The sequence below is a fragment of the Meriones unguiculatus genome, chromosome 15, assembly GCF_030254825.1.
Source record: "Meriones unguiculatus strain TT.TT164.6M chromosome 15, Bangor_MerUng_6.1, whole genome shotgun sequence".
NCBI lineage: Eukaryota > Metazoa > Chordata > Mammalia > Rodentia > Muridae > Meriones > Meriones unguiculatus.
Genome location: NC_083362.1, coordinates 6,840,430 through 6,857,877, shown reverse-complemented (window position 1 = coordinate 6,857,877; position 17,448 = coordinate 6,840,430). Strand labels below are relative to the sequence as shown.

The 17,448-nt window shown below is 49.2% G+C and overlaps 1 protein-coding gene across 2 annotated transcripts in view; it reads right to left on the bottom strand.

The window, feature by feature from the left end:
• The window catches only part of Daglb (diacylglycerol lipase beta), a 37,777-nt gene that overhangs the window by 12,657 nt on the left and 7,672 nt on the right, over positions 1–17,448 (bottom strand). The window contains exons 3-9 of one of the 2 annotated variants that reach the window (XM_060368085.1): positions 15,581–15,752; positions 13,365–13,599; positions 10,207–10,329; positions 7,780–7,907; positions 4,221–4,347; positions 3,224–3,307; positions 398–475 (exon numbers count right to left, since the gene is read on the bottom strand). In XM_060368085.1, the coding sequence (XP_060224068.1) occupies positions 398–475; positions 3,224–3,307; positions 4,221–4,347; positions 7,780–7,907; positions 10,207–10,329; positions 13,365–13,599; positions 15,581–15,752 (947 nt within the window). The remainder of the gene's footprint in view (positions 1–397; positions 476–3,223; positions 3,308–4,220; positions 4,348–7,779; positions 7,908–10,206; positions 10,330–13,364; positions 13,600–15,580; positions 15,753–17,448) is intronic. The other variant, XM_060368086.1, reaches the window with a different exon arrangement.

Below are 17,448 nucleotides of genomic sequence, written 5' to 3'. Positions count from 1 at the left end.
CCCACGAGGCTGGAGCGCCATGCTGCTGCTCTGAGCATTTTTCTCAGACTTTAGAGGGAAACTGACTGGGGATGGAGCTCAGTTGACAGAATGTTCGGCTAGCATCTGTGAAGCCCTGGATTTGATTCCCAACCTGTAATCCCAGTGTTCAGACTGGAGACAGGGTTATCAGAAAGTTCATCTTTAACTACAAAGTGAGTTATGGGCTAGCCTGGGCTACAAATGACTCATTCTAAAAGAAAAAAACAAAGAAGAAAAGGAAACAAGGGCTACAAATGACTCATTCTAAAAGAAAAAAACAAAGAAGAAAAGGAAACAACAGGCTGCCTCATGTGTTTGATCTGACAGTCCACTCTCCCTGGCCTCTTTGAAATGGCCCCTCTCAAAATAAACGTACCTTGTGGGCCACAGAGTCCTGTATCTCAGCATCCAGCTCTAGGTTCTCACTCTCTGCAGACAAGTCAGTCAAGACGTCCTGTGAATGTGGAGACAGCAAGGTCAGCCTGCGGAGCTGCACATCAGGTGAAGGCTGCATGTGTTAAGGCTGGGGGCCTGGCCTCTTGCTCCCAGGACACTCTAAAGAAGCTGTTCTCAACGTGGGGTCAAGATCCCCTGGGGCAACCCTTTCACAGGGTTCGCCTAAGATCACTGGGGAAACACAGATATTTATATTGTGATTCATAATATAAATAGGAGCAAAATTACCATTAAGAAGTAGCAATGAAAAGAATTTTATGGTTGAGTTCGCCACAGCACTGCATTAAAGATCTCAGTGTTAGGACAGTTGAGAAGCACTGCTCTAAAGGATCGCAGACAGTAGAGACAAATGTCACCCAGCCTCCTGCAGAGAACACAGGTGAGGCAGGAAGCTGGCTGGGTGCCAGGCAGGAATGGCAGTGGTGGAAGGGACAAGGGCATCCAGAAGCACCTTTGTCTTGCTGCGATCTAAGGACCTTCCCAGCCTGGGGCATGTTTCTGGGTTTGAACAAAGCCCTGTGCTGGTCCTCAAAAGCACTCACTCAATGGCTCACTAAATAGTCCTAAAGATGCTGACAGGAGAGGTGGGCTGAGGGGCAGGGCAGACCTGAAGGAATACACAGTAAACACATGAGCATATGCGCCTCCCGGGCTGGGCTCCTGAAATTACAGGCATACATCGCCATGCCCTGCTCATTCCCACATGAGAAAAAGCCCCTCGGGCCATCTAGAGGCCACCTGGCACATTTAGTGCTGTGTACAGAGCAGGACTAGGAAAAGGTGCCAGGCAGGTCACAGAGCACCCACCAGGCTGATGGGGAACAGCACTGTGGGAAGCCGTGTGCACTGGAGGTCTCCAGAGAGAAAGGAAGAGCGGAGGCCTATGCGCAGTATAAAGACAGATGGGAGCAGGTTGTGTTGGGAGCATCCTTGCAACTCCAGCATCTGGGGACGCTTGGGAGTTACATAGGAAGGGCCTGCCTGGAAAGAAAATGGATCGACTAGGATGATGAGAGCCTAGATGGGGACTGAGCCGACGGGAAACCTTTCTCTCGCTGCAGGGAACCAACTGGTCAAAAAAGGGCTAGGAAAGAAGGATATAGCCTGAGGCTGTGAGCTCTAAGACGACGCCTGAGAGGAGGGCTCACTTACACTACAGACTGCGCTCAGGCCCTTCCTCATGGCGGGTTCAGCACTCTACCTTCATTCACAGCCTTTGACAGGGAGATACTAGCAGGTGCCACAGTACGTGCCCAGGCTCTTTTCTTAGACCAGGTCTCACTATGTAGCCTTGGCTAGTCACTATATAAACCAGGCTGGCCTCTACCTCTCAGACACCTGCCTGCCTCTGCCTCCCATGAGCAGGAATTAAAGTTGTGACACCATGATGTCCACCCTCCCAGCCCCCTTTATTACAATATTTTTATGTGTATGGATGCTTTGCTTACAAGTTATGTCTGTGCAATACATGCATGCCTGATACCCACACAGGCCAGAAAAGGGTGCTGGATCCCCTGGAAATGGAGTTACAGATGGTTGTGAGCTGCTATGTAGGTGCTGGGAATGGAACTCACGTAGGGCCGAGCCATGTCTCCAGCCCTGTTTTATTCTGATACAGGGTCTAAGTTGCTCAGGCTAGCCCTGAACTTTAAAACTTTGTTTCAGCCTGCAAAGCATCAGTGAGTCTAGGCTTGTCCTGCCTGCTCAGCAGTAACACTGGCCCTTTCTGGGGAAGTGAAGAACTAGGAAGTGAGAGTGGGGGGTGGCAGAGAAGAAACCAGAAAGCAGATGCTGAAAGAGGGAAGACAGCTCAACAAGTAGGGCCAGGAGAGGATTGGAGGGGACAAGGAGCTCACTGTACCCGAGAAGAGCTAGCACAAGGAGACTACAGGAAGGTAGGGCCTGGAGAGAACCCCAAAAAGGAACCTGATAGTATGTGACTGCTTTTTTTTTTAATCTTTGTGTGTACTGCACATGTGCACACTCATGTGTGTGGATGCAGGTACATGTGTGCCATGCCCAGGGGTGGTGGTTGCCTCAGATGTCAGCCTCCACCTTGTCTTAGGCAAGGTCTCTTGCGGTTAATGTACATGCCAGGCTATCTGGCCCATGGGATTCCACAGAAACCCCCATTTCCATCTCCCATTTTTTCTGTAGAACAGAGGACCACAGACATGCTACCACCGCTGGCTTTTATGTGGATTCTGGGGACTGTATGCAGGTCCTTGCCCTTTACCACTTTACCACTGAGTCATCTCCCCAGCTGTCATCCCCACCCCCTTTTTTAAATTCGGTCTTATTATGCACCCTAAGCAGGCCTCAAACTTGCCATCCTCCTGCCTCAGCCTCTGGAGTGGTGGAATTACAGGAGCATACCACCGTACATGGCTCAGTGTGTCTCCTGATACAAGACTGCTCTCGCTGTCCCATCAGGCTCTGGGTACAGAAATCAGAGAGTGGGCTTGGGGTCATGCAGGCATAGCTAAGGGTCAGGAGGCAAACCAAGCAAGTACCCCTCTAGTCTGTCTTGGAACATGCTGGCCTCTCTGCTGCCAACAGCTGTAGCTACACGGGGCCCACCTCCCCATGTTTCATCATCAGCGTTTCACAACCCACACTAGCTTCCTGGCTTCAGAGCCTCCCGTGGTTGCCTCACAGTGACTTCCTCTGTTCCTAACGGAAGCTCTCCCCTGCTCTGAGCACCCTGGGTGCCCACGTTCCAATCTGTCAAGCACACCAGCATTACCTGGAGAGACATGGTCCCTCTGATGGCGACCACAACAGCCTCCTTCCTGTGATCCAGGACCACTATGAAGGGCAGCTCATACACCTGGAAGATAAACCAGCACAAGGGCTACCTCACACGGCACAGAGCACCAGCAACTACAGAGAAACCTGGCTCTCTCTCCCCTGCCTCAGCCTCCCAGGACTGGGGTTATAGGCATGCACCACCACACTTGGCAGGAGTTTTGGTGGAGCGTATGTGTACATGCATGTGTGAAAAATGAGAGGACAGGCTTGGTGGTAGGCGCCTTTACCCACTGCGCCGTCTCACCAGCCCAACTGCAGAAATCTTAAAAGTTTTGCCAAGAAGCTGGGTGCGGTAGTGCATGCCTGTAATCCCAGCACTTGGGGAGGCAGAGGCAGGCGGATCTCTGTGAGTTCGAGGCCAGCCTGGTCTACCAAGCTTGTCCAAAACAGCCAAGGCTACACAGAGAAACTCTATCTCGAAAAACAAAACAAACAAAAGAAAAGTTTTGCCAAGAGACTCTGTGGGCTGGAGAGCACAGATGGTTGGAGAGCCACTGAACAACGCTGAAAAGACTTCTGAGGCTGGTAGGTAGGCAAGCTCAGGCGTGTGCACGTGCATTCTATGGAGAGTAATCCATTTCAGGCCTGCACTGTGATCCCAGCTATTTAAGAAGCTGAGGCTGAAGCAGGAGGACAATGGTTTCAAGCCTGGGTCAGAGTAAGTTCTGGGACTGAATGGGGAAATCAGTGAAACCATTTTGAGAGTAAAAAGGAGGCTGGGAATTAGCCAGATGGCTCAGTAAGTTGAGACACTCACTGCTAAGCCTGATAACCCGAGTTCAATGCCCAGGACCCATATGCACACATGCACACATATGCACACATGCACGCCCATGTGCGCCCACACACGAATGCACACCTGAGCATGCACTACCACCAGATCTCACAGGCCTCTAGGACCCACATGTAGATACCCCTGTTTGAGACAATACCTTGTCGTGAAAGCTTATGTGAATGAAGTCCCTGTACTGCAGCCCCGTGGTCCTCAGGATGGAGGAGAAGTGGCAGTTGTGCTGGTCACCCTCAACTGCATCGTACTCTGTCTCTCTGCTTCTGCAACTAGAGGAAGGGCAAGGAGGTGGCTGTGGCAGCGTGAGGCCCTCGCTGGTGCACAGCAACCCCACTGTACGGTTTATACAGCCAACTCTGGAGGGCAGGGTGACCATTACCACATAACTGGTCTTGAGTGGCAGGGGACGGAATCCATGGGTCTTACACATGGAGCAAATGCTTTTACACTGAGCTACTACATTCTAGACATTCATTCACTCATTCATTCATTCTTTTGTGTGTGCCCACACATGTGCACTAACATGCACGTGAGCATGGGATGTCTCACTGAACTTGGCTGGCAGCCAGCAAGTCCCAGAGACCCTCCTGTCTCCCCACCTTACGGTTGGGGGGCACGGGCAGAGTCTGAACAAGGATTTTTACATGGATGCTGAGACTCCCAACTCTAGTCCCCATGCTTGGATGGCAAGCGCTTTACTGACGGAGCCAGCCCTCCAGTCCTGTTACCAATATGAGGTACCAGGATGCCGGAGAAGCTTCGGAAGCACCAGGGATTAAGCATGAGAGCAAAGTACCCTGCGGCTGGGTTCCAGACTGGCACAGATGAAAACTGACAGAAACATCACATGGGAAAGGTCATGTAACATTTCTGTGGCTGGGGCCAGGGAATTGGCTTGGCACACAAAGACACCACTGTCAAACCTGATGATCTGAGTTTGCCTGGGAGGGGATCCACACTCTCCCAAGCTGTCTTCTGCTCTGACATCCATGTCCACACACACATACAGACACACACACAGAGAACAAACAAAAATGTAACTTCATTTTTTTCTTCTTGAATTGCCTATCTGTATCCATCAGAAAGCCTTGCAGGGTGCAGCACCCCAGGAGGGACAGACACACCTAGCACTCAGATCCAGTTTCTAATCAGCATCTCCACCCTGCAAGTGGGGCAAGCACAGGCTGTGGCTGCAACACCTTCCATCAAAGCCAAGATGGCTTAGTGGCTAGACTCCTGCTGAGCTCAATCCTAGAACTCTCGGTGAGAGAGAGAGCCAAGTCCTGAAGGCTGTCTTCTGATGTCCACACGTGTGCTACGGCATACAGTTTGCAAAGTTTGCACACATTAACATTTGGAAAATTTCCATTTGAGACAAATGAGGAAGCCACTTGTGGCAGCCTGTAATCCTAGCACCTGGGAGGTGGAGGCAGGAGGATCAGGAGTTCAAGGATATCCTTGGCTACATGAGACCCAGTCTCAAAACTGACAATTAACTAGGGAAGTGCCCAGAAAGTGACAGGGTCCTATCAAAAGGACACTGGAACCAGCCTGCACAGTCAGGTCAGGGCATGTGACTACCAAATACCAGTTATAGAAACAGCAGCAATGAACCACAGCTGTGAATGAAGTAAGAAGCATGTGTCGGAACAGATACCAAGGAACAGGCAATCGCAAACTTTCCGTATAGCGGAGGAGTTGAGGATTTGAGAAAACAGCAAGTGTCCACCCACTCCAGTCTAGTCACGATTGACTTATACAAGAACAAAGGGATTTGAAACCTGGACCTGGTGGCTGAGGACTAGCTAGGATACTCGCCTAGTGAGTACAAGACCCTGGGTTCTATGGGGGGGGGGCGGGGGGGAAAGGCTGGTAGGTAGTTTAGTGGTAAAGAGTACTCGCTGTGCAAACAGGAGGACCAGAGTTCAAATCCACAGTAGCCACATACTAGGTCAGGTGTGGCCATGAGTATGTCTGTAACCCAGCACTGTGAGGTGGTGGGGTGGAGACAGGAGGATGGCTGGGGCTACTGGCCAGCAGCTTAGCTCCAGGTTCAATGAGAGACCCTAAGAGAATAAAGTATAGCAGGACACCGACATCCTCCTATGGTCTCCAAACCCACACGCATGCATGTGCACACACATGTACATTCAGATATATATCACTTGCATCTATTACACACATGCATATTATTGGGACAACAGAAAGAATTCAAATACAAGTTACCAGTTAATGATCAATGATAACAGTCCTGATTTTTAAAATTTCACTGTGATGACTGTTGTGAGGAAATCCAGGCAGGTTGTTAACAGATAAAGAAGCATGAGCTGGCGAGATGGCTGATTGCCACCAAGCCTGACAATCTGAGTCTGGTTCCCAGTGTATGAGAATATATTTTCCTGAAAATCCATCCCTCTTGCCTTCAGAGACTGAACATTTTTCAGATCTTGCGATCAAGTTCATGATATATCCTGAGACAGTTTGAAACCATGACCTCAACCTGCTGTCCTACTGTGTAATTGGTCTGCCCCTAAGAGAACAATGTAACCAACCTTAATATGCGGTGTTCCTCTCAGCTTCTACAAGGAAAGCTAAATGCTCAGCTCCACTCTTTTGTTTGTTGTTCTGTTTGGTTCGGCTTTCCAAGGGTTGGAACTCGCTCTGTAGGCTAGGCTAGCCTAGGCTGGCCTCGAACTCACAGAGATCTGCCTTCCTCTGCGTCTCTGAGTGCTGGAATTAAAGGTGTGCACCACCACTGCTTGGCCTGAACAGCTCCATTCTTAAACTATTTTTCTTTCCAAGAACCAACCTAGCATAAAGTGTGTGTGTGTGTGTGTGTGTTTGTGTGCATGCTGTGTCGATCATTTGCTGAAATAGCCAACAGGCTAGGAGGAGCCTTAAGCGATGACTGTCTGTGGATGTTGGAAGCAACATGCACACACAGGTTGATCACATCTTTGTGTGGTTCTGAGTGCTGTTCTGGGTCAGTAAAGTAACTCCTTCCCTTGTCAAACCCAGACTAAGATTTCTGTAGAAAAGCATGCCTTCTTCCCTCCCTGTACCATGGTTTCCGTGCTGTTCAAAAAAAGCTCTTTGCTAGGGGCAGGCAGGACAGACAGACAGCAGACAAAGACCAGACAGAGAAAGGCCACAGACTGCAAACTGCAGACAGACAGAAGACATGGAGGGAAGCGGACAATTCACATTTGGGCCGGCTCTCTGGAAACTATTCCAAAGGGAAGCCTGCACTTTTCATTCTTTAATGTGACATCCGTGCAACCACGTTAGGAGGGAACATTGTCTTCTGTCTTCCACATCCGCACTCACACACACAGATAAAATAAATGTAATCACAAGTAGCTTTTTAAAAATTCGCAACTGCCACGTGTGGCAGCATACACCTTTACTCCCAGAACTTGGAAGGCAGAGGCGGTCATCTTGGAGAGTTCAAGGCCAGCTAGATCTACATTTTGAGTTTCTTTCAGGCCAGCCACAGGCAACATAGGGAGACCTTGTCTCAGGAAAAAAAAAAAAAATAGAGAGATAAAGCACAGACTCTAGAGGACTCAGGATACAACGAGTTACAGATCTAGACAGATTCTAGCTAAAGGACTTATGCCTTCTTTGTTCTATTCTTGCACGCTTTCAACATGTATATTTTCTTAAAAATCCCATGAGGGGACCACACCATGCTGACCTACCAGTCGCCACCAATCCTGCACAGCCCTGTAAACGGGTTTCTATAGATGTACAGGGGCCATCCATAGGCAGCTGCTGCAAACGGCATGTAGTGGTGGCAGTTTTCCACCTCTGCGTCCAAATCAGCTTCCTGGGAGAGAATGAAAAGAAGCCCTTTTATGTGTGTGTGAGAGACAACAATGGAGAAAGCTGTGCGTGTGAGCCTCAGGTGCCTGTCCTCACCTTCCACCTTGTTGGAAAAACAATGGTTGTGGGATACCCGAGCTGGCTGGTTTTCCAGCCTCCTAACTGTCCCATCCCCAGCTGCCATCTCGCCTTGAGAACCCTGGGATCACAGAAGCACTCAGTATGGCATCCTACATGTGAGTTCTAGGAATCTGCACTCTGGCCCCACACTGCCAAAGTATGTACTTTAGCTGCTGAGCCTCACCCAACTGAGGTGAGGTCTTACAGCTGGACTCCAGCTTCCAAGTCTTCCTGCTCATTCCTCCTTGACTCTCAAGACTTCTTTTCTCCCATGTGTATTTGTGGTGCACCTGTGTGTTTCATAAAGGTGTAGGCACTGGTGTGTGTGTGTGCATCTGCTTGTGTGCGGAGGCCCACGGTTTGAGAAGCTTCACTCTTCCACCTTATTCATGGAGGTAGGGTCCTTAACTCAAACCCAGGGCTCACTAACTTGGGCAGTCTCGTAAACACCTCACTTTCAGCCGCCCCTATCTTCACCTTCCAAGACTAGAATTTCAGGCCAACACACCCACCCAGCATTTACATGGGTTCTGGGGAGCCAAACTCCAGCCCTCAAACCTGTGTGGCAAGAGTTTAACAGCTGAGCCATCTTTCCTGCCTCTTGTAGGGGAAAAACTGTTTGTTTTTAAAGACCCTGTCTTTAGAAACCTCTGGCTGTCCTGACCTGGAACTTGCTTTGCAGACTAGGCTAGCCTCAAACTCAGAGATCTACCACTTCTATCTCCTGAGTGCTGGAACCAAAGGCATGTGCCACCATAGCTAGCATTTTTTTTTTCTTTTTTCTTTTGCTTTTTTGAGACAGGGTTTCTTTGTGTAGCCCTGGCTGTCCTGGACTCAGGCTGTCCTTGAACTCACAGGGATCCACCTGCCTCTGCCTTCCTGGCTGGGACTAAAGACGTGTGCCACCATGCCAGCTTCACACCTAGCACTTTTATTTTTTGAGACAAGGTCTCAGTATGTATCTCTGGCTGGCCTGGAACTTGCTACATAGATCAGGCTGGCCTTGAACTCTCAGACCCACCAGCTGCTAAAAAGCTGGTTTTTAAACAGCCAGCGATGGATTCCACCAGAAATGTGAGGGAGGAAGGCAGGGATCCCTGGTGGGTTTTCTGACTCTTCAGGAACTTCCTGCACAGAGGCCTTCACAGCTTTCCAGCCAGCAACAAGGGAGCTGTTGGTACCTGGAGGAGGTGTGTCACAGGGGAAAGTCTTTGAGGTTTCAAAAGACTCACACCATTCCCAGAAGCTCTTTCTCTTCCTCATGGTTGTCTTATGATGTGGGCTCTCAGCGACTACTTCAGCGCCAGGCCTGCCTACCCACTGCTGACAGCCAAGAGCTCTACCCCTCTAGAACTGTAAGCCCCAAATAAATGCTTTCTTTCCTAAGTTGCCTTGGTCCCAGCATATCACAGCAGCAATGCCTGAAGGACTCCCAACAGCATGGGTGCAGTCAGTGCCTGGCTGCCATGGCTTCTCTCTGTGTTATTTTCTTGAGGGTCTGCCTAGAAGTATGTACAAGATTCTGGGTTCTACGCCCAACAATGCAAAAAGGGATAGAGGAAAAGAGGGAGGGAAGGAAAGAGAAGAATGAGTTAGTTTTGTCCCTTCTATCGTGTAGCCTAGGGTGGCCTGGAACTCACAATCCTCCTCCCTCTGGGCCCTACTGCTGGACAAGCAGGTGTGCACTGCCATGCCCAGCATGACTCTCTCTTAGGGAAACATAAAGATCTATGGCAGGAAATTTTTCATCAGGCAAAGCTAAATCTGTTTCTGCTTTCTAGACCTACATTGAAAACACTCTGGGGTGACTCAGGCCCCATCCCAGAAGGAATTCTTCTGGAAGACAGGACCCAACACTGATTTTCCTACAATGCAACTTAGATAGTAAGACTGAAGTGAGCCTCCTGTGCCTGGGATCTGGGCGTTTCAGTGCGAAGGCTATGGAAATCGTTCTTGGCTGTACCTCTCTTCTTCCCCGTCTGCCTCCCTCCCTTCATTCCTCCCCCCTTCTTCTCTCTTCTTACACAGGGTCTGTTTCTAGCCTGGGTCTCACTACATTGCCCTGGCTGTTGACTCACAATCTTCCTGCTTCATCCTCCTGCGTGCCCCATGCCAGGCTTTGGCTGCAGGACTCTGGAGATCTACACAGAAGCACCGAACGTCAGAGGTGGCTCGGTCATTACCTGAGACTGCCCTGGAGAGTGGGTGACGACCTCCCGAGGCTCCAGGCTGTTGCTGATATTGTCCTGCTGCTGGTGGAGAAGGGTGAAGCCTGCCGCAATATCACTGGGCACCAGGTCTGTGTCCTGGGTGGGAAAGCACAATGGCCTGCCGTAAAACCCATCCGACTGCCTGGCACCCTCAGCACCCAGGTGAAGAGTTCATAGGCAAATGTGCAGGTACGTTACATAGAAAGAGCTATTTGTTGCTTTCTGTTTGAGACAGTCTTGTGCAGCTTAGGGTGGCCTTCAGCTTACCGTGTAGTTAAACATGACCTGGAATTTCACATCCTCCTGCCTCCACCTCCCAAGTATAAGCACATGTCACGTGTTTAAGTGCATGTGTGCACATGCCACAGAGGCTAGAAGGTGTTGGAGCCCCTGGTGATGGAGTCACAGGCATTTGTGAGCTAACCAATGAGGGTGCTGGGAACTGAATGCAGGTCCTCTGCATGAGCAGGGAGTGCTCTTAACCACTGGGCCATCTCTCCAGTCCCTTAAAGACATACTTTAAAGAGCATCTTCCTTTGTGGGGTTTCTACCTGTTAGCTTAGTATTTTCTCACATCTTGTCCTCAGACAAATCTACTAGATAGATCATTTTATCATAATTTTATTTTAGGTAACTTATTTTTCTTAAAAAAAAAAATGTGTGTCTGTGTGCAAGTGCACACATGCCAGGGTACATGTATGAGAGTCACAGGACAACTCTTACAGATTGGTTCTCTCCTCCTAACTTGTTTTGGGGTCTCTCTTTTTATACCTCCTGAACTGTGTTCTCCAGGCTCAATAGCCTGTGAGCTTCCATCCTATCAAAGGAATGCTGGGATTAAAGGTGTGTGCCAGGGTGTCTGGCTGATGTGAAGTATATATTGGTCCATACTCAGTGGCAGATTCATGAGGTTGAACATATGATTTCTGGGTATGCTGTGCCTTGAAAGAAACCAGAAACCAGTAAAACACTAGTGAGGCTTCTTGTATGGAAAATCATGCAAGTCAGAAATCCTCTACCAGTTGGGCCTGGTGGAACATGTCGGAACTGCAGGACCCAAAGGCGTGAGAATGGCAAGTTCAGGGCCAGCCTGAGCTATACAATGAGTCCTTTTGTCAAAAAAGGAAGGTTGAGGCAGCAGGCCACAGGATGAACGGCTCAGTTAAAGGCAGTCACATGCAAGCCTGACAAAATGAATGTGATCCCCAGAACACACTTGATAGAGGGAGGGAGCCAACTCCTGCTGGCTGTCCTTTGACTTCCACAAATGCCACAGACCTCCCCACACAAACAGTTAAAAACAAGCAACTGAACAGAATTCCCTACCAGAAGCAGGCACTTCTAGCCCACGGGAAGAACCTGACTGGTCCACTGGGCCTCTGATGGACAGAGAGTGTCTATGATGCACGAACCCTTGGGTTCCAGCTCCAGCCCGGCATGACACCTGTCTCCATGGAGCACACCTGTCATCTCTTACATGCAGGATACAGAGGCAGGAGGACCAGGGGTTCAGGTCATTCTCAGCTAATGAGACCCTGTCCCCCAAAGGTAAAAATGGTAGTAACTAAATACCACCTCTCCCTCTAGATATCCTGAGATTGGGTTGTAAGATTTAGGAAGAGAGCTGGAAAGTTGGCTCCATGGCTAAGAATGCTTGTTGCTCTTGCAGAGGACTGGAGTTCAGTTCCCAGCACCCAATCAGGTAGTCTCACAACTCCCTGTAACTCCAGCTGCAGGGGAGCTGACACCCTTATCTGGCCTCCTTGGGTACCTGTGTACATGAGGCATACACTCACCCATATGCAACTAATAAAAATAAAAACAAGTTTAAGCCCAGCAGTGGTGGTGCACACCTTTAATTCCAGCACTCAGGAGGCAGAGTCAGGCCAGCCTGGCTTACAGAGAGAATTCTAGGTCAGCCAGGACTTCCCAGAGAAACCCTGTTTCAAAAAACCAAAAATAAGTGATAAAAATTAAAACAAGTCAAAAAGGAAAAAAAGTATTTACAGGCACACTTCTTAGATCCCCACAAAGGCCACTGGTGTGCAGTCTGCTGCCACACACGCTGCTAGCTCCCAACAGTTCAAAGTCAGACACTACAGAGAAGCGAGACAGACAGAGAGAGAGGAAGGTGTACAGGGTGTGGAAAGGAATCTTCTCTTTTACTTGGTTTCTGTACCAAAAATAATAGTAGTTGCTACACATCCGTTACACAGAGACACATAGAGAAGAGAGAGAAAACCGAGCATGTCCAAGTCCTTGGGAAGCTCATCCTAAACAATGGCTCCCTTTGCACCTCAGCCACTAGTCAGGGTAAGCAGCAAGAAATATTTCTTTAAATTATGTTTTACATTTTTTGTGTTTATGTACATGGACAGAGGGCAGAGGACAACTTGCAGGAGTCAGTTCTCGCCTTCCACTTATGAGGGAACTCAGGTCATCAAGCGCCAGGACCTGCTGAGACATTTTGCCAGCCCTGGAATGCTGGACATTGCCTATCTGCTGACTGCGCTGGACACAGGAGATATAAAAAGACAACTGGCAGATTCTTTCCTAATGCTATTTAGTTCCTTAAAAACAGTGCGGAGCTGGACCGTGGTGGACCGGTATCAAAGAAAGGACACACCTAGCCACCAAGAAAGGGGCTGAGGGCTGTGCTGGGGATCAGCAAGGACAGCACATGCCTAGACACAGGAAGCCTTGGGTTGCGTCCTTGACACCAAAGAAACAGGACATGGTGATGCACGTCTGTAATCCCAGCACTGAGGAGGTAGGTGAAGCTGTGTCAGAAGTTCAAGGTCATCTTTGGCTACACAGTCAGTATCAGGCCAGCCTGGGTTACAGGAGACCCTGTCTCAGTCAAGCAAAACAAACCAGGGGCAGAAAAGGCCTGGCCAGCCTTGCAGTTAACTGTGGCCTGCCACGCCACTCCCCACCCTCCTTCGGCAGTGTACTTTCAGCCCTCCTTGCTGCTGCCTGCCACGTCCCCCGGGTAGCATACTCGGGAACCCCAAGCCCAGGGGTCCAGGTCCTCGGAGCCATTTTAGGGTGGCTCTCATGGCTCAGTACAAAGTGCTCATCTTCCCCCGCAGTAACAGGAGAAAAAGCCCACGGCAGGCCCTTCCGCTTACAGAGAAGTAGGTGGAGAAGAGCTCGGCTGTGCTGGAGAAGGCGACTCGGGTGTTGTCGTCTTGCCCCACGCAGCAGCAGCAGAACTGCACTCTGGTCTCCCACACACTCTTCGCAGCTGTCTTCAGGCCGGTCAGTAACTGGTTGGAGCTATCCAGGTGTTCAGGCCTCATTTTTCCACCCAGCGGGTCAAAGACAAGGATGATGGTGACCATGGTTGTAGCAATGACAATCCAACTGCGAAAAGTAAAGCATGGGGAAGGTTTGACCACTGAGCAGGGCAGGTGGCCCGAGCCCACTCCAAACACACAGACTAAGCTCTGTTTCTGCACTGCGGAAGGAAAGGGGTCTGTCTGTGACAAGCAATTTTCTTCTAGAAGGTTCCCTGTGAGGGTCAGTGAGATGGCTCAGGAGGTAAAGGTACTTTCAGCCAAGCCTGAGGACCTGAATTTGACTTCTGGGGCCCACATGATGAAAGGAGAAGAGCAACCCCTGAAAGTTATCCTCGGACCTCCAACATGTGCCACATCATGAATATACACACGCACTTACATAAATAAATATAAAAAAGGGAAAAAAAGTTCCCTCACGAATCCAGAGCTAATCCAAGTCCCACAAAGACCAGAGATTAAAGCCCAGAAAGGAAACAAGGAGTTGCGTGGTGGGCAGCGTTGTAGCCTCGACACAGATGTCACTGGAGGTAGTTCTCAGACCCCCTGGCTATGACCTAGCTGATCCTCAACACTCTGGGGTTCTCATAGTAAAACAAAAAGAATGTCCCCATTAGGAAACACTCTGATAGATGCCCCCACTTAACTATTTCTGTTTGTGTGTGGTGTATGTATGTGTTCATGCGGATGAGTGCAGGTGTGTGTAGAGGCCAGAGGTCAACATAAGGGGTGTTCCTTGATCGCTCTCCACCTTACTACAACAGGGTTCTTACTGAGCATAGAGCCCAGTGATTTGGCTAAGCATTCTACATCAGCAGCCGAAGTGTGGGGATCCTAACTGAGGTCCTCACATTCTCCTGCAGGCTTCAACCACGGTACCACATATTCAGCTGTAACTATTTCTACACTGCCCACGGCAAGCAAAGCCCTGGGCGTGCTCTGCTATAATCCTGCTGCTAAGATGCAGACTCTGCTGTCCCTGTCTCTGCCTCAGGGATGCAGCTCCAATGCCAGCCTCCGTTTCCTTACTCATGATGCAGAGGGACAAAACTAGACTACTGGTGAGATGATCAGCAGGTGAGGGAATCTACTGCTCAAGCCTGATAACCCAAGTTCAATACCTGGGACCGACACAGATGAAAGAGAGAACTGACTCCCACAAGTTGTCCTCTGACTTCCACATGTGCCATAGCATATATGCACACCTCCCCACACTGGTAAGTAAATGGATGTTTAAAAAAGTAAAGATCTTTACACAAGATAAAAATGCACCATGAACCTTGTTAAGATGATTATACACCATCTCAATTCCTGGTACTGGTTCTCTTCTTACCTCTAACCCTTCCTATGGCCACTGGTTTTGCGCCTTTTTTTTTTTTTTTGTAAGATTTATTTTATTTTTGTATTATGTGTGCGTGTGTGTCTGTGTGTCTGTGTGCATGAGTGCAGGTGTTCTTGAAGCCGGAAGAGGGCACCAGATCCCCGGAGCTGGAATTAGTTAGCTGTAGCCTCCTGATGTGTGCTGGAAAGCAAACTCAGGTTCTCAACAAGAGCAGCACGTGCTCTTAACCACCGGGTCATCTCTCTAGCCCCTCATTTTTGTTGTTAAAGAACTAATCAATCTATTCATCCATTTAATGTGTGCACGAGTTGCTGTTGGGTATATGAGTACATGAGAGAAGGTGTTCTCCATAATCAATTTCTGCTTATTCCTCTGAGGCAGGGTCTCTCTGTCTGAATGTGGGGCTCATGTTTTCTGGGCTAGGCTGAAAGGCAGTAAGGCCACCACTGTCCTTGGAGCACAGAGGCCCAGTTTTTCATGTGGGTACTGGAAACTGAACTCCAGTCCTCACAGTATGATGAATGCTCTTAAGTGCTGAGCCATCTTTGCAGCCCCTCTTCCCTGTGAGGACAGGGAAGAAGGTAAAAAAACATCTCTAAGTCTCCACGAAAGGCCTCACCCTATGTCAGAAAGTTTAGGACAAAAGGGTGCTGTACCACCCAGAAATGCACCCAAGGAGAAGCTAGGAGTAGGAGGAGCACCTCACCTGACAATGACGGTGACGATGATACCAATCACAACTGTCTTGTCACATTGGATTCCTTTTACCACCCAGGCGGCCCCCAGAGAAGCCCAGACCATCTCTGGTATGAAGAGTGCCAGGCGGATGTAAAGCAGCTTAGGCATAGACTTCCGCGGTCCAGGGTTACAAATGGTTCCTGAAACACAGAAAAGAACCAACTGTTCACGAGCCTCCCAAGATGCAGAACTGCCGTCCAACTAGCAGGGGCATGGAGAGATGGCTCAGCTGATAAAGTGCCTGTTATAAAAGTATGGGGACCTGGGTTCAGATCTCTAGCATCCACATGAAAGCTGAGAGAGAGGTGCTGTGTGTCTGCAGCTGGAGGGCTGATAGGAGTAGAGACGGGTAGATTCCTGGAGCTAACTGGCCAACCAGCCTGGCTGAATTTATGAGCTGTAGGCTCACTGAGACCCAGTCTCAAAAGATAAGGTGGAAGCCAGGCATGATGGTGCATGCTTGCAATCCCAGCACCCTCGGAGGCAGAGGCAGGGGGGAATCTCTGTGAGTTCAAGGCCACAAAATGAGTCCAGGACAGCCAAGGCTTCACAGAGAAACCCTGTCTTGAAAAAAAACCAACAAAACAAAACCAAAAACCCAAAACTTGACCTTGACCTCTGCCCTCCATACACCCCTTATACACCTGTGCGCACGCACTCGCACTCGCACAGGCACTACAGGAGTTAGAAAGACTGCTCAGCAGCAGTTAAGAGCGTGTACTGCTCTTGCAAAGAACCCAAAACTGGCTTTCAACACCCACACCAACACCTGTATTGGCGTGCTCACAACTGCATATAAATAAACCCAGCTTCGGGGGATCTGACCCTCTGGCCTCCATGGGCACCTGCATTCACATACACACTACATTTAAAAATAAAACAAATCTTAAAAAAGAACATAGCCACTGAACATGTCTGTGTTCTGCGGTATCCACTACTTTGACTTCTACTTGGAGACCCGTGCCCAAATTAGAAAGCAAGTGACAAAGCCAGCGGTGTGGTTACATGCCTTTCATCCCAGAACTCCTGTGTTGGCACAAGACCTGGCTTTGGTTCTCAGCTCACAATTGTCTGCAACTCCAGTTTAGGGGAATCTGATGCTCCTGAGGGCTCCTGCATGCACATGGTGCATTTGCCTCCATTCAGACACACGTATATGCATAAAAGTAAATGAATATATTCTTAGAAATTTAAATCCTCAGCCAGATGGTTGTGGCACATGCCTTTAATCCCAGTGCTTGGGAAGCACTGTGAGTTCAAGGCCAGTTTGGTCTATAGAGAGAGTTCCAGGACAGGGTTACACAGAGAAACCCTGTCTTGAAAAACAAGACCAAACAAAGAAACAAACAGTAAAGCCTCACGGTGGGACTGACTGTGTGGCTCAGTTCTAGAGTGCTTGCCTAGTAAACATGAACCTGCAATACAGCATAAGCCAGTAACCTCAGCACCCAAGAGGTAGAGGCAAGAGGACCAGAAGCTCAAGACAAAATACCCTGTCCTCCATGCTGGGTAGTAGTGATGCACACCTTTGATCCCAGCACTCAGAAGCCAGAGGCAGGCAGATCTCTGAGTTCAAGGACAGCCTAGTCTACAGCCAGGGCTAAACTGAGAAACCCTGTCTTAAAAAAAAAGAAAAGGAAAGAAAGAAAAAGTGACAAAGCAAAGGGTGGAAAGCACTACAGAAACTTCAGGTTCACTTCTGAGACTCACTCAGAGTGAAAGCTATTTCTGGGCTCTAATGAGGAGGCCCACATAACCACTGGCCAAACTGGACTACTTCTGAGAACCACAAGTGCCACTGTGGGTGTAATTATACTAGGGCAACAGGTATGCAAT